Genomic DNA, 25639 nt, shown 5'->3' with positions numbered 1-25639 from the left:
ACTTAAAAATTTCCATGAACTCGTTGTTGTCTGGCCATGTCTGCATCGATTATACTCTTAATTGCACTAATAAAATTGCTTTCTCCACGCCGACTCTATAATAATAACAATTATAATTAATAAAGAATTGCCAATTTTAGGTAAGAAAAGTTGAAAACAAGCTTGTTCGGTCTGCGTTCACTACGAGAAATATTGATATAAAAAGGGGTAAGATATGAGGTTGAAAGTAGATGTATTTAATGGTGAACTAGCTGTGCTAGTACTTGTTAGCAACAATCCGAACTAGCGCACACACACTGCACTGAATTGCTTTGTACTGCATTCAAGACTGACGTCATGCGCTTTGTTTTGCTGCGTAATCACAAATGGCACCAGCCCATTTTGCAGAAAAGAAAAACAAATCTTGCTTGCCCTGTTGTGCTCTTCCCGACAACGGATCGTGCTTCAGCAGTGTTTCAGGAATAAAGGGCTCTTCCAGACATAGGATCGTGCTTCAGCAGTATTTCTTTTACTTTCATAGCTTTGCTGCCAGCCCGAGTGTCACCTCGACACTGTATTTCTTCAGTAGGTCTGACTTCTGTTTTTGGTGGACAAAATCATCTCTGGCGTTGATTGCTTTCTTGCTTCGACTTCTGCGGCGCCTTTGTTCTCGTACTCCCCTTTATGTACAAGTGTTGTGCAGACCCTACTTTAATATAGTCTGTCTCATTTTGTCCTGAGATGCTTTGATGCATAGTGATTATGACGCTCATCATACGCTCCCTTGTCACTGGACAGTTCTGTCCGTTTGGTGTTAACGAATTCAAATAAAGAAAACAAACAACAAACAAAAACCTAACTGTCGACACTGTCAAGGCAATGCCTTGCCAAGCCCTCCTCGGCGAGCCTTCTCAGCGCGGCTTGAATCCGAAAGGAAACTTAGTAAAAGTATTTACAGGACCGTTTGCTGGCACAACTAGCCATTGGTAGTGAGGTCTGCTCCGGCCAGGATAACCAGCAACATGACAGTGCGGACACAGCTCGCGAGCCCAGAAGCCCAACGTGCACCAATGCATCCTCCGCCAGCTCAGGTGACGCGGGCTCAACGGATCTCTGCGCTCCCGTGCGGCACGAGGTGTAGTCGGCTTTGTCGGCCGCCATTTTATTATTATCGGAGAGCATTGTGCCGCTCCTCACCCAAGACCAAGGCAATGCGGCTGCTGCCGCCACTACGCCAGGTCAAGCTCCTGTAACCCACCCGATCAGCCACCTGCACCAGCTGTACCCAAGGCTGTGCAAGAACGTATCTTGCGAGGGGAGTTCGTAGATTTTTCAAGTTTGTTGCCTGAAATTCTTGCACACTTCCGTCCCAACATTCCGGCTGGTGCACAGCCCAAATAACGATAGCCAGCTAAATATCGTTGAGTCGGATGACGCGAAGCAGGTACGTCGCAAGGTTCATGATAATTATACATGTAGCTACCCGGCTCGAGGCATGGACCACATACATGTCCGTTATCACGGCTGCTGCCCTACACCGCACTGCTGAACTGATGAACTGATTGCGTACCAGCAGTTGATCCTGACTGCTAACCGCCAGTTCTTCCCAAGCGCTTGGCTAGAGTACGGCCGCCAGCTGCGGATGCTCGTGGCCCAGTAACAAGGCACGAAGAGGTTGGACGCCATCCACGTGAACCTATGGCAGATAGCTGTCACAGGCCATGTACACCCAAAATGCGCTCAATGTAAGACGGTCCATCCAGGGGCGGTTTGTGTCCTTTTCGTCCCCAAGCCAGCAGCATTTACCTCCAGTGGTCGCAACCATACCAGCGACGGCCAAGAAATCTGCCGCAACTTCAATGGAGGTCGCTGTTCTTCGTCGTCGTGCCGCTTCTCCCACACCTGCAGCCAGTGTGGCAAGGACCACCCATGCATCATGTGCAACCAGCAGCAGCGCGGAGCCAATCGGCCACCCCGCCGCTCCTAGCAGAATGGCTACTGAATCGCTTGACTCGGTACTTAGCTTCTTTCCTATACACTCTGCAGACACCACACTGCTAGCTGACCACTTTGCCCGCCTGTTACATAACCACTGAGATCAATCATGTGTTGCGTATGTTCTCCATGGCATGCGCCGTGCCTTTACTCTTGGATCTGCCGGCCAACACGAAATTTCGGTTTTCTCTAATAATCTACCCTTGGCTTTCACTCACTCGGCATCTTTATCCGAGCAATTAGCTGCTTCCTGCGCCCGCAGCGAGACCACAGGCCCATTTCCGTCACCTCCATATCAGTTCATGCGCCGCTCTGGTATTGGTGCCATCCCCAAAAAGAACGGCAAGCTGCGAATGATCCACCATCTGTCTAGTCCGGAAGGCACCAGCGCGAACGACAGTATTCCTGCCGAGCCGCTCTCTCTCTGCACTACGCGAGCCTTGACAACGCCATCAACATCATCATGTCATGCCCACAGCCTGTGTATTTGTCCAAGCTCGATGTACGCAGTGCATTTCGGCAGATCCCAGTCCGCGGTCAGGACTTCGCTGGGAAGGCTCCTACTACTACGAGCGCTTTTTGCCTTTCGGCCTCCGCTCCAGCCCAGCCGTCTTTGACTCAGTAGCCACAGCAGTCAACAGGTTCATGCAGCACGAGTTTGCTATAGATCACCGCCTTCATTACCTCGATGACTTTCTTGATATCTCCACTGGTTTGGCTGCAGCCAACCGGCAACTCACCATCCCCCTCCGGGCATTCACGTATCTCGGTACTCCTCTTTGCTCCATCCCAGCTCGAAGGGCCATCACCACCATTGACCTTCCTTGGTATTGTCCTGGACTGCGAGCGCCACGAAGCTCGGCTACCAGAGGACAAGCTGTCCGAGATCCGTGCGCCACTCATGACTACCATCAGCGAGCCCAGCATCGGCCAGCGTCAACTCCAGTCCCTTCTGGGGAAGCTCACTTCTGCTGCCCGAGTCATCGTTCCGGGACACACATTCATGCGTGAACTATGATCATCGTGCCCTGAACTGTATCTGTGTATGCGAGTGCGGTGCATAAAGCCCACCTTGAGAATGAGTTTGCCGGCCCCTTAGTAGATGCGTGGCTTCTAAAGAGGGTGTTGAAGGGCATCCAGCGATGCCATGGTACGGCTGTACTCACCCATCGCCTTCCTATAACTATGCCAATCCTACGACATCTGACGGATGCACGCCGGAAAAGTAGTATCCTGAATGGCCATGACAAGCTGCTCTACCAAGCCTCCGTGCTGCGTCTTTGGATTTCTTCGGTGTCCTGAATTCTCTAATGGCATCACACGGGGCTGTACTAGCTCCCCTGGTGACGGACGCCTGCAACTCTTCCTGCTTTCATCCAAGACGGACCCATTCGGTAAAGGCGTTACTAGTGACATTGGCCCGTCTGTACCGCGGTACTGCCCGGTCCGTGCCATTGTTAGCTACCCATTTGTCACTCGTCGCAAGGGACCGGAGCAACTCTTGTTCGTACTCTCGAACAGACAGCAGCTGACCAGGCAGTCATTCAAAGTAACAGTATGGTCTCTTGTCGCTGCGGCCGGTGTACCATCCCAGTCGAACTACTCCGGGCATTCAGTCCACATTGATGCAGCCACCACCGCTGCTATGGCTAATGCCACCGACTCCTTCTTTCGAGTGGCAGGTCAGTGGAAAGAGCGATACGTGTCTATGCTACATCCGGACTACAACAAGCGCTAAGCGGCAGCTACCGTCCCGGCTTGCTGCTCTGCCATGGATGCCATGATCCCCAACTCGGGTGAGTAATGAGCTACTGAACTCTAGCTGCGCAATGCTTGCCTGTGCTGACGTTAATTTGACCCTTGCTGTGCGTCAATAGTGCTTAGCTAACGGAGTGCTGGGTTCATGGGTCCACTCTCACAACTGGTGTTATCTAGCTATTTGCTGCGGCTCTGCCATGCGCTATATTACATCCATTTAGCATTGCAGCTCTACGTTGAGCTAACAGCAGCTCTACTTTGAGCTAACAGCAGCTCTACTTCGAGCTAACAGCAGCTCTACTTTGAGTTAACAGCAGCTCTACTTTGAGCTAACCGCAGGTCTACGTTGAGTTAACAGCAGCTCTACTTTGAGCTAGCACGAGCTCTACTTTGAGCTAAGCGCAGCTCTACTTTGAGCTAACAGCAGCTCTACTTTGAGCTAACAGCAGCTCTACTTTGAGCTAACAGCAGCTCTACTTTGAGCTAACCGCAGCTCTACTTTGAGCTGACCGCAGCTCTACTTTGAGCTAACAACAGCTCTACTTTGAGCTAACAGCAGCTCTGCCCTGAGCTAACAGCAGCTCTGCTCTGAGCTAACACCAGCTCTACTTTGAGCTTCAAACCAGTTGTTTCGAAACCAGCACTCCTCAATCTAAAGATGCCTCTTTATTGACTTGTTTGTGTGAGGGATGGGGCTAATGGTGTAGTAGCTGTGCTAGTACTTGTTAGCAACAATCCGAACTAGCGCACACACACTGCACTGCATTGCTTTGTACTGCATTCAGGACTGACGTCATGCGCTTTGTTTTGCTGCGTAATCACAAATGGCACCAGCCCATTTTGCGGAAAAGAAAAAAAAATCTTGCTTGCCCTGTTGTGCTCTTCCCGACAACGGATCGTGCTTCAGCAGTGTTTCTTTTCCCACCATCCCTCCCTATCCAACTTATTCACACCATCATATCTATCGTACCCACTAATCGGGTCCACTCTCACAACTGGTGTTATCTAGCTATTTGCGCTATATTACATCCATTTAGCTTTGCAGCTCTACGTTGAGCTAACATCAGCTCTACTTTGAGCTAACAGCAGCTCTACTTTGAGCTAATACCAGCCCTACATTGAGCCAACCGCAGCTCTACTTTGAGCTAACAGCAGCTTTACTTTGAGCTAACAGCAGCTCTACTTTGAGCTAACAGCAGCTCTACTTTGAGCTAACCGCAGCTCTACTTTGAGCTAACCGCAGCTCTACTTTGAGCTAACAGCAGCTCTACTTTGAGCTAACCGCAGCTATACTTTGAGCTAACCGCAGCTCTACTTTGAGCTAACTGCAGCTCTGCTTTAAGCTAACAGCAGCTCTGCTCTGAGCTAACACCAGCTCTACTTTGAGCTTCAAACCAGTTGTTTCGAAACCAGCACTCCTCAATCCAAAGATGCCTCTTTGTTGACTTGTTTTTGTGAGGGATGGGGCTAAATAAAGTTATGCACTAAAAGTACTTGGACAAATATTCAAATTTCGAACTCTCCAACGGCCATGCATTAGCCGAATCCAACCGCGTTAAACCTCATTCCATGTTGACTTATTCCTACGGACCCACTATACCGCCGTTCTCCTGTACCTGGCGCAGAGACATCCCGTAGCACTGCCGTTCCACCAGGTACGTCTTCATCTCAGGTCCGCATTGATCCAATATTGCCTGCTTTGCCATTGTTTGCAGCACAGGGGCCATTTTACCGATATCCGCGCTGTACTTGGTGTCCACCTCGCTATCTTCCGTCATAGAGAGTGTGGCGCACACGTCGACCTCTCGACAAACACGGACAACGTATTGGTGAAAAGAATCATCTGACCGCTGCTCGCCTGTCCGCAATGTCTTCCACGCTTTATCCGGAGTCTTTCCGAGCGAGGCAAGCAACTCTCGCTTTGCTTCCTCGTAAATATTGCATCCAATACAAATCCTCTCGACTTTGCTACCCACTAGCGTGATGCACAATCGCAGCAGCCATTTGCTTTCTTCGAACTCGTTCTTGGAACAGATGTCCTCGAATAAGTTTGTTTGATTGTTTGTATTTATTTTGATTCGAAAATTCAAACGGGCATAGAACCCAGGCTGCAATAGACATATTCATAAATGACATATCTTCAATACCCATGAGCTACACTGTATATATTATGATATAATTATCATACTCTTTATTATCATCGTTCTAGCTCATTTTTTCCCTGTCATAGTCCTGTTTATCATGTTCAGCATAAGCGAAGTTGTGGATCATGCTTGCATGGTTGACTCCAATGCATACATGCAAGTAATAATAATAATAATAATAATTAAAAAGCTTACGTGGAGATAAAAATGTAATCAACGCAATAAATAGAGTAAGCTGCGCACTCAGTACAAACACCATTAGCAAAACTTGTTTTCATGTAAATAACTAAGTTTGTTCCTAAACGTTTTCGTCGCCAAGCTTAGTTATTTACATGAAAACAAGTTTTGCTAATGGTGTTTGTACTGAGTGCGCAGCTTACTCTATTTATTGCGTTGAATAATAATAATAATAATAATAATAATAATATTGACTGGTTTGAGGGAAAGAGACAAACGGGAAAAGTCTGAAGAAAAAATTGACTGTCACCACCAGGACTCGAACCAGGGACCCTCGCTTGTAGCCAGCGATGCTGGGTCTACGACAGGTCACAGTGAGACAGCTCACAGCGCGCCAACTCACAGCGAGACAACTCACAGCGAGACAACTCACAGTGTCGTCAACTCACAGTCAAGACAACTCACAACCTAGACAACTCACTGCGCGACAACTCACAGTGTAGTCAACTCACAGTGTCGACAACTCACAGTGTCGACAACTCACAGCGAGGCAACTCGCAGCGTTCTTATTTTTTAATCGAGAAATAATAACCTATACAAATGTTTCCAACAATAAGTAAGAACCTTCAATGATTTCCCGGATAAAACAGAATGAATAATGTAGTTGATATTTGAAACTAGGACGGAGGCAGAAAATATTACAAAAAATGTATTGTCTACGCATGCATCTACGCAAGAATCACCACCAGTCAATTAGGACATGTGTCAAAAGTATTGAATGTTTTCGTTCCCTTCTTGTCAAAATACTACAGGGAATGATGGAAATAAGCTAAACGACTACAACTATAAGGAAAAGAAGTTCAGAAATACATCACTCCAATTATGTCACTTCTACGTTTTGTAGATAATTTTAATATTATAATTGTTATTGCTAATGGTAATGAAGAATTGTGTTACGTATTCGAATACCCGGTCGATGATGAAACTGGCAGTAGCAAAGAGTAATTCAGTAATTTTGCAATGCTACTTTCCTGTAAGAATCACATAATTATATGAAATGCCAAGTTCGCAGCAACTCCTCGTAGAAACTCATCCTTCGTCCTGGTCTCAAACGACCGGAGTATGGCACGAAGTCGCTTGTCCCGATCTTCATACTTCCTCCTCTTCTTCGGAGCCTCATGACCTGCATTTTCCCTCTCCACACACTGCTCCATCATTGCCTGCTCGACAAAAATGCCATCCAGGAATTTCCAGATTGTGGGATGATGGCAGTCGATGGTAGACGAAAACTTGCGGAATATGTTCTGGCTGAGATGGAAGTAGCAGCCGTGAATTTGACAGTCTGGGAACTTCATCTGCATCGCGTTCATTGCACCCTTCTCAAAGTCCATCATCACTGTTTGAGGTTGGATGCCGTCTTTAGCTTGTATGATGACGTCCAGAAGTCTCTCGTAGGTCTGCTGGGTCTTGTTGGGAAGCAAAGCGTATAGAAGCGGCAGGAAGTAGCCATTCTTCTTAACTGAAATGGTGTACAGCTGGTAAAATAGCTTTAAATAGGCGAGGCACCGTCTTGAATGTACCATCACCATACCAGCTTCCACACTCGTCAAGCATGTCGAGGTTCTCCTGCGTACAGAACACAATAATTCTGTTGTCCGCAGTTTCCGGTCCACTGTCGTAGAGAAGGAAGACGTCCCCACCCTTCGTTTCTTGATAGCGCTCCGGAAGCTGGAGGTCTTGCAGGGTGCCTGGGTTCGGTGGAACGTTCTGAACCCGCAGGCGATCTCGTTGCGATTGCCGCTTAAGTGACTTGGAGTCTGGCAGCTGCACTGCCACTGCAAACGAAGCTTCCGCTAGCGCGCCGTTCACAATTTGAGACGTTGACTCCACTGTCTCTTGGCTATGTACAGTAATGGCATCTCTCACAGCAGCCACCTCCTGCCTCTCAGCCTCTGGGGGATGGTTGTGGTCACCGACCAAGGCCACTATTCTCCTGTCCGACATCTTCGCTCTCCCTTTACAATGCAGCTCGTCCTTCCGCTCACACCTCCAGTAACTGATGTCTCTGGGCCCGTCTTTATCTTTCACGTAGGCATATCCACGAAAGACTACTTTCTCTCGTCCTCGCTGCGTTTTCGTAACGTAATCTGATAAAGAATCCATGGTATAGTGATCTCACCATGACACTCGCATCCATTTCTGTTCAAGTTCAACTGTGAGCTTTTATAGCCAGAGCATGTTCCAGCAGTGGCATCAGGGTGATATCAGAAAGCTACATGTCACGCTTATTGAGTTTTCTCGAATTTGCACCTTTGTGTCATTATTTCAATTTTCGCTGTTTACTTTAGCTATCTTCTTTCTTTCTTTTTTTGCGCTGCTTTACCACCTTCTTACTGTATTTAATCCACTGTTCCTGTTCCTTTTCTTTTGCCTGTATTTCACCTGACGAGAAGGCTTGAAAGTATACTTGTGAAGACAAAACTTTCAAGATGTTTGTAATGAGCCTGAAGTGTGTTCTTTTTATGAGTATTATCGCATTTTTGTCTCAGAGGAAACTGTATAATAATAATAATAATAGAAGCCAATAACATGAAAGCGAATATGAAAATTACAATGAGAATGAGAATTAAAATACTTAGATCCTCAGCGTAGAGTCAGCGGTACATCAGAGGGAGATCGGGTACAACAGAAGGAAAACAGAAAAAACTGAAGATTTCGCTTGTTTTCAGCATCTACAGGGCACAGGTATAGGGGATCACCTGTGTACGAAACTGCTGAGCGTGATGGATGGCACGGAGGTCGCTGGGGAGGGCATTCCATAATACAGCACCCTTGCAAGCAAAGCGCCCCCACCCCGCAACCGAATGGGAAACTGGCACGCACAGGCCAATGGCAGATTGGAGCCGAGTAAGGCCGGTTGCAGCGGGGGTTAGCAGGGCTTGCAACTCTGGACTTGCCAGTGCATGACGATACCGCCACATCAGGTATGCTGGCTTCTGATTGAAGACTTCTGCCACACGGAACACTGCCATGCGCTCCAGCAGATCGCGGGTAGACGATCCCGGAGGGCGGCCAAAGACAGCACGAGCCCCACTGTTCTGCAGGACCTGTAGACGGTCGAGATACCTTCTTTGCAGTGAGCTAGAGTACGCGTTTGAAGCGTACAGCAGGTCAGACATGATCAGCGATCTAAAGTTGGTCGTGCGCGACTGGTGATTCAGGCAGCAGCGCATTCGCCAGAGTGCTCCGATATTCTGCGACACGCGTGCAGAACAGTTGTCAATGTGGGCGTGCCAGGACATGCCGGAATCGATTGTGGCGCCAAGATAATGAGCACTTCGCACACCTGGCAGTGGAGTGGCATGGCAGACGACCTGAAGATCAGCTGTGTGTTGACGACCGGCTGGAATAGGCACTACTTGGCTCTTGCCAGCATTGAGCACCAGGCCTCGATCCTTCAGCTAGTCTGCATAGATTGAAACCGAAGCAGATAAGACATCGGATACCTCCTGTGCTGTTCGCCGGCTGCACGCGAGCGCAATGTCGTCCGGGAACTGAACTGCAAGCTGATATAGAGCTAGTCCGCGACCCAAAACAGACACGTTGAGTGCGACCGGATAGGTAGCTGGCGAACCTCTCCAAGGCCGAACCGGCCACCCCAACACTGTGGAGTTCCTGCAATTGCTTGACATGTTGGACGTTATCGAAGGCTTCGGACATGCCTAACAGGCATACACCTGTGAATAGGCCCTGGTCTTTGGCTGTTAGGATGCGGTTTGACATGAGGACTAATGCGTTTTCGGTGGAGTGGCCACGCCTTAACGCAGACTGGGTTTTTGAAAACGATTCTGTTATATCCAGGAAGGATATGAGCTTCTTCTGAACCAACTTCTCTAGCAGCTGGGAGAGTATGGGTAGAAGGGATAAAGGGAAGAAGATAGTTGGTCAAGATAACGCTCCAATAGCTGCGTTCCATCATATGAGGGGATTTTCATCAACGGTTTATGCCCGCCGCTGTGACTGGGGGCTTCCGCTGTACCTCCCATCGCACTCTCACTGGCGGCTTTACCATCACCCTCGGCTTTACCATCACCCTCAGCACTGCCGTGCTGGGGTAGGTAGATACAAGAAGAGTCAGAAAACTAGTCAACACACGGTCTTGTCATGTACTACACTCGTATCAGACGTATTGTACAGTCAAGTAGTCAGAGAACGAGCGTTTCTCCTTGCCGGTGCCGGTGGTGGCGCTTTGAGAAAGAAATTTTAGTTTTCTGCTCCCGCCTCATTATTTTATGCTACAGCGATGAGTGCACAACCGTGACAAGTGACAAAACAGCGAACAGCTCCCGAACCTAGAGCTTTCAGATCCCGTAGCGTTGCGAGCGAAGAGTCGTGCCCGTGGTTCAAAGAGCCTGCACTGTTCTCCGATTGAGTACTAGTAGTCCGAAATATGCCAAGTTCGCACCAAAACTTTACCATGTGGCAGGCTACTGGAGTCTAAGCGAATCGGTATGGAACAACATTTAGAGCACTCGCATCACTCTTCTCCATTTTGGCGACTCTGCTCTCCAGCGATCTGATAATTATTATCATCCTCATCTGCAATACCTGCTGCTTCTTCATCAGTCGGAAACTCAGTAGCGCTCACTCTTGACCGGCTCACGCGGCCATTTCTTCAGCTGAATACCGAGGTTCACAGCCCCTGACCGAACTCATGAAGGTCAGCCATGGCTGCATCCTCACTCTCACAAGGAGTTACGTCTTCGGAGTCGTTGCGTTGCACCGCCCACTATGGGTCGCCAAATCATTTGAAATAGCGCTGACACTATTGCTTTCACGCACTCCTTTTGACCTAGCTGCACGCTATGACGTTGCGGAGGGTATGGCGCGGCCGCATGACGTCATGGCGCAGCCCCCGAAACTCAGTTTTTCAAACGGAAATATCTCGAAGACGCTTTGTCGGAGACACAAGGGACCAACACCATTCGACTCAGCGGCCGAAACTCTACCGACCCTGAAATTTAAATTTTTCACCAGACTTCTCCTTTAATCCTAAATGCCCGGAAGACACAAGTGCACTTCCTGTCTACGCCACATATTACTGATCACCAAGTCTACTGTGTTAACACTCAACTAAACCACATATGTGACATATCAACACAAAAGGAATAGTGCAGAATGGAGGTGTTCTGAAACTACCAGACACAACTATCACAAGTGCTAAATCATTCACAATGAGAAGGAGAGGTACACAGGAATAGGTTGCGCTAGTTTACACGTCTCAAAGGGTACAGAGGTAGTGACAAAGAAAGTTGAAAAGTAGACGCCAAGTGAAAACCAACAAATCATCACGGACGTCTAACGTCACATCTGAAGATTGCTAGCGGCACAAGACAAATACTTCACAAACCTCGATAATTGAAATTCAGCCAGCCAATATCTTTTCTATCAAATAGGATTATTCAGCTAAACCCCTTCCTTCAACAAATGCTTCTCCTCTGATGAGTTCCCCATTATTATCTCTATGGAACTAAACAAGACTAGTCAGGAGTACTTCTGCTTTCGTGGAGTGTGGCTGGTGAACTGTTCGTGATGTGATCTGCAAGCGTCGTGGGGTCTCGTCGGGTCTAATGAAAAAACCTATTACTACTGTATTTGACGGACCTATTGAAGATGGCAACAAAGAATTAAGACAACAGTAGACAAACTCGACAGAAAAATGTAAAAAGATAAGAATAATTACTATTTGATAGCCGCAATCAGTAATACAAGCTGGATCGACATTTGTGTACACTGTATTCATGTATGGTAAAACTGTGGAGACAATGTGCAATAAAACGATGAAAAATGTGAAGAAATTGTGTAGAGAAAGAAAGGGATTCAAACAAGTTTTCGTACAACACTCATCAGGAATCGTCGTTGTACTAAAGGACACTGAAACAAAAATTGAACTATTATAGAAAATCTAAGTTAGAGAAATAACACTAAGAGCAACAACAGTGAAATTTACAAGTGTGAATTTTAACAATCAAAGCGAGAAATGAACAAAGGAGAAAGGAAGGAAAGACAACGTGATAACACATAACAGCAGTACATTAAACCTAGAACATTAACGGCCAAGCTTGGCCGCACTAAACACGACACGTTACTTGAACAATTTCAACCCAATTATACTATCTTTCTGTACACACAAATTAGGCTTGTACAGACGCTGATAGATAGCTTCCAACACTTTTAACTGTAGTCCATAACCATGACGACCACGGCACAATACAGTGAACGAAGAGTCGGAATACGCACCGCAACAATCAGGACTAGCCAGCAGATGATTGTACACTGAAGACTTGCTACCACGAAACCTACGCACAACACTAACACTCTCACCGGCACTCTCACCACCACTCCCATCACCGCTCTCCGACTCACTGCTCCCTCCGCCGTCCGTTCCATCCTCCGCTTCCTCTGTACTCTCTCTGTCTCGTCCATCCCGCCTGACCGGGTCCATTGAACTCAACTCGGCCGTCCCCCTGCTATCACGTCCCTCCTTTCGCCCTCGTCCGCTGAGTGCGTAGCTTCTGTTGTAGTTGGCTGTTGATCGTCTTGGTCTTTCAATTATGGGCTTGGATGGTGGATTAGTTGTAGTTGCTGTAGATTGCGTTGTTGGTGTTGGCGTGGGAGTTACTGATATGCAAGGTGGGTCTTTTTGAGTCGGCATTTGTAGTGTTAATGCAGCTGTCAGTGTTGCTCGTGGTGGAGGAGAATGGGCGTGGTGGCTCATTGGGTCGGCTTGTGTCGCCGCCTTTGCTCCGGCCGTCGGTGGTTCCCTCGTCAGTGCCCCCGGCGGCTTTGGCTGGGGCGGTGCCGCTTGCGGTCCCGGTCCCACTGCCTCCTCCTGATCCTCCGCCATCGGTTCTTGCGGCGGTGGAGCTTGCCAGTGGCAGACCGCGAGCAACACTGACAGCTGCATTAACACTACAAATGCCGACTCAAAAAGACCCACCTTGCATATCAGTAACTCCCACGCCAACACCAACAACGCAATCTACAGCAACTACAACTAATCCACCATCCAAGCCCATAATTGAAAGACCAAGACGATCAACAGCCAACTACAACAGAAGCTACGCACTCAGCGGACGAGGGCGAAAGGAGGGACGTGATAGCAGGGGGACGGCCGAGTTGAGTTCAATGGACCCGGTCAGGCGAGATGGACGAGACAGAGAGAGTACAGAGGAAGCGGAGGATGGAACGGACGGCGGAGGGAGCAGTGAGTCGGAGAGCGGTGATGGGAGTGGTGGTGAGAGTGCCGGTGAGAGTGTTAGTGTTGTGCGTAGGTTTCGTGGTAGCAAGTCTTCAGTGTACAATCATCTGCTGGCTAGTCCTGATTGTTGCGGTGCGTATTCCGACTCTTCGTTCACTGTATTGTGCCGTGGTCGTCATGGTTATGGACTACAGTTAAAAGTGTTGGAAGCTATCTATCAGCGTCTGTACAAGCCTAATTTGTGTGTACAGAAAGATAGTATAATTGGGTTGAAATTGTTCAAGTAACGTGTCGTGTTTAGTGCGGCCAAGCTTGGCCGTTAATGTTCTAGGTTTAATGTACTGCTGTTATGTGTTATCACGTTGTCTTTCCTTCCTTTCTCCTTTGTTCATTTCTCGCTTTGATTGTTAAAATTCACACTTGTAAATTTCACTGTTGTTGCTCTTAGTGTTATTTCTCTAACTTAGATTTTCTATAATAGTTCAATTTTTGTTTCAGTGTCCTTTAGTACAACGACGATTCCTGATGAGTGTTGTACGAAAACTTGTTTGAATCCCTTTCTTTCTCTACACAATTTCTTCACATTTTTCATCGTTTTATTGCACATTGTCTCCACAGTTTTACCATACATGAATACAGTGTACACAAATGTCGATCCAGCTTGTATTACTGATTGCGGTTATCAAATTGTTGTCTCCTCGCCGTTTGTTCAAATAATTACTATAATAGACTATTGGATAGATGATCATGTCCGCGATAGAACGAATAGTTGAGGCAACAGAAGATGGGCGCCCAATTCTGCATAGTTCAAAGTCATAAGTACTGGCGTTCGGTACTAGCGTTCGGGGCCTTCTATTCGGTACTCTTTGTAGTTGTATTTCTGTACTGTTGAGTTATCCGATTTCAAATAAACACTAAAAAATAAAAAAAGCGTAAAAATGCTAGGGATCAGGGTAACTGTTTCCTAAAAAACGGGTGGGGTTATCCGCACAGAAAGCTAGAGGTTGTAAATCATTACACAGCTTAGCACATTGGAAAGAAGCGCCATGATGGGCAAAGGCAGTTCTCAGCATGGGCAACTTAAGAGTGCGTGATATAAGGCAGCGCGTTGCAAGACCATTATTTACGCGCTCCCGACTTAATGTGACACTACAGCGGCCTTCCAAATAGCACCACGTCAAATACAGTAATTTCTTGCAATATAAGGTTGCCAAATAATATAGACCAAGTCTCGCAAAAAAAGGACTTGATGTACTACCAAAACCAGTATCGTACACTGAACGCAAAGCTCGCTTTAGCATTCGTGCAAGCCTACCTGGGTTAAAGGGGCACTCCGGGAATTTTTCGGTCGTGTGTTCTCTTCATGGTGGCCTTATATGGCTCTCAAGACATGGGGAATCACGAAAACTAGACCCAAAAAGTCGATATAATTAAGCCAGGGAGGGCCAAGTTTGTCTCCTCTTCTGATAGTTTTGATGACATCAGGTGTGATTAGTATTCAAATTCTCTGCATTTGAAGATCTTAGTTTTTTTAATTTTCTGGTGATGAAGAACGATGTTTGGTCGACATTCCTAAGCTTCACAACTGTGGACTTACTCTAAGCGACCGGACGCCCATCCCACTTGTTAGCCGCCACAAACACCTTGGAGTCATCTTCGACTCAGGCATGAGTTGGTCCCATCATCTGGAGTATCTAGAGCGCCGGACAAGTTCGGCTGTTGGTGTTCTATACAGTCACATGAGCCATTTACCACTAGTATGTCGTCGGGCTTTCTACGCCTCCTATATCTTACTCATCATTTTATACTGTAGCATTGTGTGGTGCAGTGCTGGAACAGGAATGCTTACGTGGGTTGAACTAATGCATGGCAGGATTTTGAGAGCGATATTTCGCTTACCACTTGACACCCCATTAACAATTCGATATCCCCAATGCAAAACCTGTCCTTTACAAACCATAATTAACAAACTCTGCTGTAGATTTATCCATCAGATTAAACTGCTGAAGGCCCCAATGCATATTCAAAATGCGCTTAACTGGGTTAACTCCTCTTCGTTAAGTCGTAATAAACTAAGATTCCCTATTTCAAGAAATAACTCAATGAGTCGCTCGCCTGTTTTCATTAGCTATTGTTTCTGGGACACGTTTCCCCGTTATTATATCCATGGAACGAAACAAGACTTGTCATGAATACTACTACTTGCTTTCGCGGAGTGTGGCTGGTGAACTGTTCGTGCTGTGATCTGCAAGCGTCGTGTGGTCTCGTCGAGTCAAGTGAAAAACCTATTTCTACTGTTGTCTGTTATAGTCACCACTATAATATAAAATCCAATCCAATCCACATATAAAAACTGGGATGTTAAAGTCCGGTGGGTTGATATAATGCCTCCGGTAATTCTAGGGTATTTGAAGTTTTGATAGTTCTAGTGTTAAGGAAGAGGAGAATCTGGCTAATGCATTGTCAACATCTGGTGTGTCCATGGGATCAGTTGAGCGAGGAAAGATACATATTTACTGCTACCCAGACAGAAGGTGGCACTTGCGCAAAATTGTATCTAGCTGTCGAACTACATGCAGGATAGCATGGCACTTTCCCTGCAGGTAGGGTCCAGCGGATTCTGCCGGCAGAATTCGGTACTTTTTCTGGTAAGGTTCGTGCATGTTTGGTATGTGGATAAAGAAATGGAGCAAAATTCGAGGAATTGCCCGCCATAAGGTTTGTATGGTTCTGCCAATTTTACTGCTTTTCGAGCAGAATCTGCCACCTTTTTGAGCAGAATCCGCCGGCCCCTACCTGCAGACGTTCGGGTTACAGTTGTGTCGAAAAGGGTGGTAGCTATCAGTGAATGGTCGAACGCACCAAGCGGGGCAGCATCGTCATCAGAAAAGTTGGGGATGATTAGTAGCGAGCAAGTCTAGGCACCACAGGGTTCCATTAGGAGAGGTGTGAGTGGGAAAATCTACCATCTGGGGAGACCGAAGGTAGAGAACATTATGCGAAAGTTCCTTTCAAGCGCGTGATGTAGGGTCACCGTTCCAGCAGTCAGAGGTGTGAGCATTGTAGTCACCAGTGAGGAATATACCAACGGATGAGATTTCTACAGACCGTAGAGTATCCGACATCATTTCACAAGATGAGGTACGTTCAGGTAGGGATTGCGAAGGAAGGCGATACTGACAGCAAATGAGTATGGGATTAGCAACCAGGTCTGCAGGAACTCCAAGATTAACCCAAGTGGTCTCGCATTGGGGAGAGTCAAGGTCTGAGCGCTGGGCTGCATGCAAAATTTCCAATTTCGTACAAAGAATGGCAACATCACCATAATCTCGGAACTGGGCCCTTTGGTTCGCTGGTATTGGCCTATCTCGACGGAAGCATGTATAACCGGGTACACTGAGCATATGTTTTCGGGCAGAGTCAGGTTTCTGTCAGACATAGAATAGTCGGTGTGTTGGATCGACCTAATGCATTGAGTTAGGGGATTTTGTTCGACACATCCTTGATGACGGCCAGGATAGGTTGGCTCTTCTCGCAGTTTGATTGCACAGGCGCAGGATCGACCAAGCCGGGGTCGTCCGTACGGGTACGGGTTTTGTGCTGTGCAGAGCCAGAGGCCACGTCGATCTGCCCTGATTGTTGTCTATCGCCTGCATCGGCTTGGTCGAGCTGACGCATTGAGATCGCGGGTCCGAGGACTCCACACCGTATCCGCTTGATAATTCACCCTTTCTGCTCTTCAGTTTTCCAGCTAGGTTGGCGGCTGAAGGTCGACCTCAAGGCCGTTTTTTTATTTCGATCAACTTCTCGACGATCTCTTCTGTGATCTTGATTCAGCGGCCGCCACATCGTGAACGACTGCGAGAGAGATCAGCAAACTGGACGGAGCGATTGTGATGCTTTCTGCACGAGTTTCTGGATGACGCATTTGCTGAAATTCTGCCATGGAAACAACGATTGCCAGGCGATTTCAATCCGCCAGGAAGCACTCGAGAACGATCGCCCAGGAGTTTCGGGTACTGAGTGACAATCACAAACCGCAGTGGGGTGTTGATTTCAGCACCATGCCTTCTCTGTGTTGCGCGAGAAGCAACAGGACTCCTCTGATGACAAATGTTGGACGCAAAAATCTCGAGTCGACTAGGATCATGAGCCGCTGCCTCCTTAGGAGTCGGAGCCATTTCTTCTTCAACATCACAAACTGACAATTGAAGGATAGTGTTAGGGAGCTGAAATGTTTATTCCGTCCTGAGATTACTTGAATTTGTTTGGTTGACGTTCGAAGCGAAACGAACATTTTAATAAGTCGGATTAAGAATATAATCTGTTCAGGTTGCTTGTTTGTCAGGATTGAATTGCTTGGATTTCTTCTCTCTATAGCATGTTTTGCTTGTAAAGAGCTCCAGAATGGTGGTTACCATCCTTTGTACATGTATATCTGTGTGTCTGTGGGTGTGGTTGCTATATGCAGAGATCACATGCACTTCTCCATTAACTGCACCGGCAAATGGTGCTGTAACCGTCGGTGCTAATCTATTTTCATCAGTGAGTCAGTACAGTTGCAATGAAGGTTATCAATTGAGTGGTACGAGTTACACAATATGTCAAGCCGATCGGTCTTGGTCAACTGCCAATCCAATGTGCACACGTGAGTACCATACTCTCCACACTATTATTCTTCGCATATAGCTGGTACTAGTATCCTGTAGAGAGTGACTGACGAGAAGCAAGGCCCTGAGCATTAAAACAAATCAAAATTTGCACAACAGGAGAACGAATGAAGGAGATGGCGAGGTGCTTCCGCGACGCTTTCCCGTACTTCTCCCTAAGAAGAACGCTATCAAACGTTTTGCCATGGGTGGACCAATCAGAGCTCAATATATAAGTTGCACACTGTTGGTTCGTGTATTCCCGACAGTATGCACTTTGTAGGAAGATCGGGTCCAATATCATAACATGAGTAAAGAAAATAGTGGTAAAGACTTCGGCGATGTTTACATAGCTTTTCCGTTGACGTGATTGGAGGAAGTTAATTGTATGTTGTCATGACTGAATTTTAATCCCATTGCTATGATAGCTATCTGAAAGTTGGAAATTGTTGCAATATGCTTGGACTTCTACTCTGCATAGCATGTTGTGCTTGTAAAGAGCTCCAGAATGGTGGTTACCATTCTTTTGTTGTACATGTATATCCGAGTGTCTGTGGGTGTGGTTGCTATATGCAGAGATCACTTGCACATCTCCACCAACAACACCGAGAAATGGTGCTGTAACCGGCAGTGCTAATACATTTGCATCAGTGCGTCAGTACAGTTGCATGGAAGGCTATCAATTGAGTGGTACCAGATACACAATATGTCAAGCCAATGGGTCTTGGTCAACTGCCAATCCAATGTGTACAAGTGAGTACCATACTCCCCGCACTACTATTCTTCGCATTTAGCTGGTACTTATATTCTGTAGAGAGTGACTGATGAAATGCAGGGCCCTGGGCAATCCAACAAATAGAAATTCGCACAACAGGAGAGCGAATGAAGGAGATGACAGGGTGCTGCAGCGACGCTTTTTCTACTTCTGTTCATTATTTGCGAATGGGTGGTGCTACTGATGTCGTATTTCATGGGTGCGTGGGTGATCACATGAAGAACTTCCATGATTGCTTTCCCATTGCTTTTTCGTCTTCAACAGGAATTCTGTGCTCGGCACCGATCCCATCACTAACAAACGGTGGTGTAGAAATGGGAGGGACCACATATTTGACAGTGCGTGGATTTTTTTGTTACCCAGGCAACGCCCTCAGTGGAAGTAGGTACACTGTCTGTCAGGCTGACGGTACATGGTCAACAGCAACTCCAAATTGCACAGGTAATGATATTTGGGAAATGTAATTTGGGGTCAGCAATTCAAATGCGATGGTGCATACTTCAAGTACATGGAACAGAGAAAAGGCCAATAACGCGTTCCGCTGAGATGTGAAGTTTCGTGTTATCTATACAAGATAATTATATCTCATTGCCCTTATGTCCACAGCAAACACATGCTGGAGTCTATCAGCCCCTAGCAATGGATATGTATACATGGATGACACGACTTTCGGTTCAAAGGCAAGTTTCAGCTGCATTGCTGGATATCAGCTGACGGGTGTGTCCAGTGTTACGTGTCTCACCGATCAGACCTGGTCTGCAATCAGTCCAAGATGTACAAGTAGGTAACAAGCACTATTCGATACATAATGTTACACTTTTCTTAACATTATACTAGTGTGAGAGCAGGTTCAAAGACTACCCGGTGTCAGTCACAACAAGATACAGACCGAGTTAATTCACCCTGAATCACCTACAACAATAAAAAGCCCAAGAAATGCAAGTTGAAGATCAAAGGGGAATTTAACGTACGCCAGGATTCCCGATGTTAACAGGTAACTTTGACAGAACGTGTCTAAACGCATTATTCACCATATCAATGGGTGCCTTCCTGAATGTGCGACCAAACAAACGTTTGAATTTTTGACATCAACCAAAAATGCCTCGTCATCTACAATGCACCTCCTTCTTGGGGCTCTCCCTTTCGATCTATGGGTGGGGACACCACACACCATGGTAGGTTTCTACCGGCAGAAATGTGGGTGGCGTGCTTGTGGCCTACTCGCCCCCTGACGCCTCCTCTGATCAGCACTGAGTCTGATTATGTACTCTAGCTACTAGATACCAGGAGCTTATAGAGATTTTTTCGTATGCAGGAAGTACACCTGAAAAGTGTAGGACTGGCACCATTCGTGGATATTTAAAAAGCGTTCTAAATTAAGCCTACTTCGAAGTAGTTGACATTCGATTCAACTGTCACAGTACAGGATGCAAGGATCCGTTCGGTTTGATGAGATTATGAGGAAGATATTGCAGGGTTTGCACAACAGAACATGTAGCAGTTGTTGCGATGTTCAACGTCGAACGGCCTGAATCATCGATCATGGTCCGTGACAGAGTGACTTTCGAGCTTACCTTGCTTTTTTTTAATTATTTCTCTTCCAATGACGCACGGTAGTACAATAGCGTTCTCATTTCAAGTGTTCACATCAGGCGCCGTCAGAAAGTCCCATCGGTTCCCATAATTACCTCTTTTGTGTCCAGTTGCACTACTTGGAATGTGAATGATGCAGGCGGTCTTTGGCGGAATTTTACAGTACTGTGAGGATGAGGTTTGTGGCATGTATGTAAAAATTTATGTATGATTTCAAAGATTAAATTGAGTAGCGTAACCAAACTAGATTTTCTGGAATGGTGTCAGGTGTAGGGTCATTGATATGGCGATTCTGGAAAACAAAATACAGTGGTGCTCAGTGAAATCCAGTCGTGTCATTCAGGTTTGCTCCTTGTATTATTCTGCAGCACAGTGTTCGCAGGGGCTGCACCCCGCAGGCACGTACTTGAGTGGTGTGACTGGATTTCATTGAGCAACACTATATATTGTGTGTATCAACTTGCAGAGATCACCTGCCCAGTGCTGGCTACACCACCCAATGCAATATTATCTCCTGGAACAGCGGATTTCCAGGCCAAACGTACATTCTCCTGCACTGATGGATATACCCTGTCGGGGGATTCACAACTGGTCTGTCTTTTGAATGGATCTTGGTCTGCCCCGTTTCCAACTTGTTCCAGTAAGTGCTTGTGGACATTCCACTCTCACCTTTCAATCACATCAGGATTAGTAAATATTCTCGCATGACACTGGGTGTGATCCTCCATGTGCTGGGGCCTTAATTTAATTTAGTATGCATTTATTTATTTATTTCTGCACCTCGTGGCATGTTAAGACAGCCAATTCAATTGAGGAGGTGAGACCGACCACGGAAGAAGAGAAAAAACAAATGAAGAGCACCTACACAAAGTGGGAAGGGATTAGCAACTTACAAAGCAATGGGATGCTCATCGAGCTATGCACCGGAAATGGGGACTGTGACTTTGTTTACTGGGAGATACTGAAGTGCTGTCTGATGAGGGTACGGAATTTGGGCAGATCTGGACCTTGTCTAACACTGGGAGGCAGTTGGAGCCACGTGGAGTAGGAGGAAAAGAAAGGGGAATTTACGCAAAGGATAAACCTAGCTAGGGGGAGACGAACGCAGCTTTGGGTGGTGCCACCTGAATTGAACCAATTAGGGGACTGTAAATGAGTAGAGTGCTGGTCAAGAAAAATTGAAGGTGCCAGGGTGCACTTGGAAGCATCAAGGTAGTGTTGCAGAGTGGTAGTGGATGCAGCAGCATACAAGTCTAGATTTGAGATATAACGATCAGTTAGAAATATGGTGCGCAGTTTACGGCGATGGAGAACTTCTAATTATTTACCTATGTGGGTTTTGCTAATGGTGGACCAGGCAGGGAAGCCGTACGTGAAGAGTGGAAGAATGTATGATTTATAAAAATTAATCCGGCAATTTTGGGGCAAATGGGACAAGTGACTTGACATTATTCCGACCGATCGGCATACTTTGGGCGACACATGATCAGCATGGTGAGACCAAGAGAGGGCGGAATCTATGACAATGCCAAGGTGTTTATGGTGGGGCGCTACAGAGAAAGGGTATAAACCTGAGGGACCGATTGCCTTGTCATGGATAGTGAAACTGGCCGAAATGGATGAAAGGCACAACCTGACATGCTCCATGCGAAGGTTTGGTTTGGATGCAGGGTACAAGGATAAAGCCCTATCTTTTTTACCCGGTTCCATTGATCTCGCCAGGGATGATTATAATCTTAGGTGGAAAAGCGAGGCCCTGAGCTGACTTGCATCGAGTGGATTAAAACTCTCAAATGTCCCGCTCAGCGGTAAATATCCATGGTAACCACGTTCTTTGCAAATTTTCCCTCAGTGTGCCCTAACTTCCACTGGCTTTCTTTGAGTTTCCTTGTTTTTTTTATTGCGCTATGAAGTGGAGTGATACCCTAGATCTGGCCTGATGCAGCTCTGGCCCATGAGCGGCGTTGACAGACTGCCAGAAGCGAATGGCGCCAAAAAGTAGCTTGTGCAGGTCAGATTGTTTTCATTGTGCGTATCCAGTAAAGCCGTGATGAAAAGTAGGAAAAAAAAATACTTCCGGTTTATGATCTGAGGATTGTTCCCTCAATGTGATTGGACCCTTAGACCAGCTTCAAGAATCAAGGTACAGATGCAGCCACTAAAAATTTACATAATATACGGAAATCGATTAATGTTTCCTTTGCATGGCTTTCCGTGTCCTCTAGAAAATGTAATGGCATTAGGATAGCAATAGTGTCAAAAGTATCACCGAAGTCGTACCAACCTCTTTTTCACAATGGTGACAAAGCCTCCAAAAAGAATTATATATCACACAGGTGACCCCACATTGTATTTGCTTGTGTGTGCGTGCATTCATGCCCGTAATCGATTTCTCCTCCTTGCGACGGATTAGAAAGGGGGAAAGGTCTTCACTGTGACCATCAGTATGCGTATATGTTTTTGAATGTGTACTAGACTGATAAAACAGACCCGCTCGTTTGACTATTCAATTTACCTAGACATGCTCTGGCCCTTTCCGGACTGATGCCGCACATGTGGGTCAAAACGTCATACCCTGATTTCCTGATGCCGCATACATGTATGTGCGTCAAGTAAAAGCGCATACTTGTACAGTGCATATACATCACTGTTCAAATTGTCGCAACTCCATTGTCCTGTATCCGATTGTCGCGAATGATGGCTCATTGGAAAGGTGAGAGAATAAGCTTTCCAGTGGTATGTCGGTGCGGTATCACTGAGTATCGAAGAACGAAACACGGATACGCTTGAAATTGTTTCGAAAATTTGTATGCAGAGCGCTTCAAAGTGCGTCGGCGTGCCTCAAACGGAGACTTTCTCAGTGACTCATCGCTGCACAGCGCATGCGAAGTAGAGATCAAATGAATCGCATGAGCTTCATGAATCTGCAGGACTTTGAATCATCGTTCTACGTTGAGTAAAAATTGAGAAACGATAAAATTTGTGGAGGTGGGTACAGAATCTCGCTCAGGCGCAATAGGGCAGCTCTCAACAGGCTTGAAGGCGATTCTGTTGCTCCTGCCGGATGTCTAGTGGCAATAATCAGAGAGAGAACATCTGTAGCTTTCCAATGCGACCAAAAAGAAATAATTACGAAACTGGTGAGTGAAATTAGATAATTTTCAAATGCATACTGGGACTATTGCGAATGGCAGGGTGGCCGGTGGCAGGAATCAGGGGATTTAGCACCAGGGCGCAAAAGGTTAAATCCAGATGTAGTGTTAGTCAGTGATATCACTGCGCAACACTACATCTGGATTTCACTGGATTTGTTGCTTACCTGCGAGTGATCGGCAAAGTCACACAGTATCTTCATTATCTTCAATTTTGCAGACCATCAAAAGCAAGCGCGGTGCAAAATAAAATCGATGCATGGGTCCATTTGAAATTGAGAGGCAACAATGTTGCTGAAAGTTTTTATTACTTGTTGAAAGTTGGCATAAATGCGTGAATGTGTGAAAACGCAGTGTCTGTTCATACTTATAATGCATATGTTATGTAAATTTACATAACTTTCTTTTTCTTTGGTACAGAGTTGGCCGAATGCGCTCCGCTAACCATTGGCAATGCTGCTGTATCCAGTGGCCCATATAGAGTGAACAGCATCGTCAACATCACATGTAACGCAGGCTTTGAGCTCTCAGGAAGCGCAGTGGTCATATGTCTGGACAGCTTGAAATGGTCTTCCTTGCCGATTTGCAACCGTAAGTGCCGAGTCATTACTACTATTCGAGTAGAAAAGTGTGACATTCACATATCCCTCTTAATCTAATACTTCCCAACGACCTGTTTGTCTTGTTCTTGTTTTGTCGACTTAAAGGAGTACCACTACTACCAGAATGCCCTGTGCTGGTTGTTTCCAATGCAACCGTGTTAAGCGGCTCAAATAAAGTTAACAGTATCCGCAGTGTCTCATGTAATGCCGGCTTTGAGCTCTCGGGCAACTCAATGGTCATATGTATGGCCAGCAAGAGTTGGTCCACCTTGCCTGTTTGCAACAGTAAGTGTTGTCTCTCTTCTGTTTTGGGGACATGTGTAATAGGTGTATGTATGCTACGACCTGAATACTCACTATTTGTATTTCCCGCTCGTTCCCCTTGGCAATGAGCCACTCACATAGAAGAGCGCATGCTCCAGGTTCTGTTCTGTTGTAGTCTAGTCTTGAGTGGTCGTTGTCCTGTTCTCCTTGTCTACACTCTTCTCGAATACTTCTATAAATTATCCAATCATATAAAACCCCTTGTGTTCCGGTGTGAGGGGGCATCATTAGCCGGGAGCAGCTAACACAGGTGGCAGCGGAAAACGTCCACCACTACATCGCTGGCGGAGTATGTACGCCTTCGGAGATCGGCGACTATGAAGAACCACGAAGGCCCACGCAAGTGAAACCATATCCTCATCCACTCTCTTCGTCGATATTTTCCTTTCTGCATTGTGTTTCTTTCTGCTCGTCGTTTTCTTGTTGCATGCATTGTTTACCATGGTTTACAGAGTCCATAGGTCAAGCATTGGCGCCAACCTGTCTGGCCAAACATTCTCGGAACATTTTCTGTGTCCGTGTGTGCATACTGGCTGCCGTCTAGTGTCTTGTTAGGATATCTGCTAGCTGGGTAGTAGAGTCTAGCTACACTGTGTCCGTAGAGTACATGTAGTTGCCTATTTGGAATTGTCTCTGCCAAATTTAGTTGTTTGCCGCTACGCACGATAGGTTACGTTGAGATCGATAGTCGATCGAGTCCACGGGAAATTTTTGCAGATAATATTTTTTTTCGAAAATTCAAAAATACAAAAATTTTTTTTTTTCACAATGGGCCGTTCAGCGAAATCCAAGAGACAAGAAAAGCTAGAGCGTAGCTTCGCTGAAGCTGGCTGTGACATGAGCATTGCTGAAGAGCGCGAGAGTTCGCCGGTACAAGGGTTGTCCCATCGTTTTCGTTTGCCGGACACAGACACACCACATGCACGTCCACTGCCGAAGCCAGTCTTGCTTCCTGAGACATTCGGAAATCAGCCAGGCCAAGATTTCACCACGTACATGAGGCATTTCGTCCACACATGCGAGCTGAGTGGGTACGACGACGACCAAAAGCTACGGCTACTACCTGCTCGCCTTGTTGGTACAGCTCATGAGATGTTCACCGAAATTCTAACTCACACGCCTGACATAAACTTTTCAGACGCAGTAGAGGCTCTGCATGTCCGTCTTGAGCCGCCCCAGCAAGCATTGATACACGAGGCCAGTCTTCGCCAGCGAGTGAAGCTCGCGAGT

At 46.6% G+C, this 25639-nt stretch overlaps 2 protein-coding genes and 1 long non-coding RNA gene across 3 annotated transcripts in view; all 3 read left to right on the top strand.

Moving 5' to 3' along the window:
- LOC135820180 (sushi, von Willebrand factor type A, EGF and pentraxin domain-containing protein 1-like) overlaps nucleotides 1–18003 on the top strand; it is a 68967-nt gene extending 50964 nt beyond the window's left edge. Inside the window, exon 5 of the mRNA XM_065333492.1 lies at nucleotides 17786–18003. Coding sequence (XP_065189564.1) covers nucleotides 17786–18003 — 218 coding nt within the window. The remainder of the gene's footprint in view (nucleotides 1–17785) is intronic.
- A 542-nt stretch (nucleotides 18004–18545) lies between these two features.
- LOC135818930 (uncharacterized) lies at nucleotides 18546–20954 on the top strand. Its single transcript, XR_010553824.1, has 4 exons — nucleotides 18546–18716; nucleotides 19003–19179; nucleotides 19345–19518; nucleotides 20798–20954. It is a non-coding gene; the product is annotated as an uncharacterized LOC135818930 (long non-coding RNA).
- Nucleotides 20955–23028: 2074 nt separating this feature from the next.
- LOC135820179 (P-selectin-like) overlaps nucleotides 23029–25639 on the top strand; it is a 35184-nt gene continuing 32573 nt past the window's right edge. The window contains exons 1-3 of the mRNA XM_065333491.1: nucleotides 23029–23044; nucleotides 23904–24074; nucleotides 24191–24370. Coding sequence (XP_065189563.1) covers nucleotides 23029–23044; nucleotides 23904–24074; nucleotides 24191–24370 — 367 coding nt within the window. The remainder of the gene's footprint in view (nucleotides 23045–23903; nucleotides 24075–24190; nucleotides 24371–25639) is intronic.

The sequence above is a fragment of the Sycon ciliatum genome, chromosome 6 (genome assembly GCF_964019385.1).
Source record: "Sycon ciliatum chromosome 6, ocSycCili1.1, whole genome shotgun sequence".
In the NCBI taxonomy this organism is placed as follows: Eukaryota; Metazoa; Porifera; class Calcarea; order Leucosolenida; family Sycettidae; genus Sycon; species Sycon ciliatum.
Note: the sequence above shows the minus strand (reverse complement) of the source record. Positions and strands in the feature narration are given on the sequence as shown.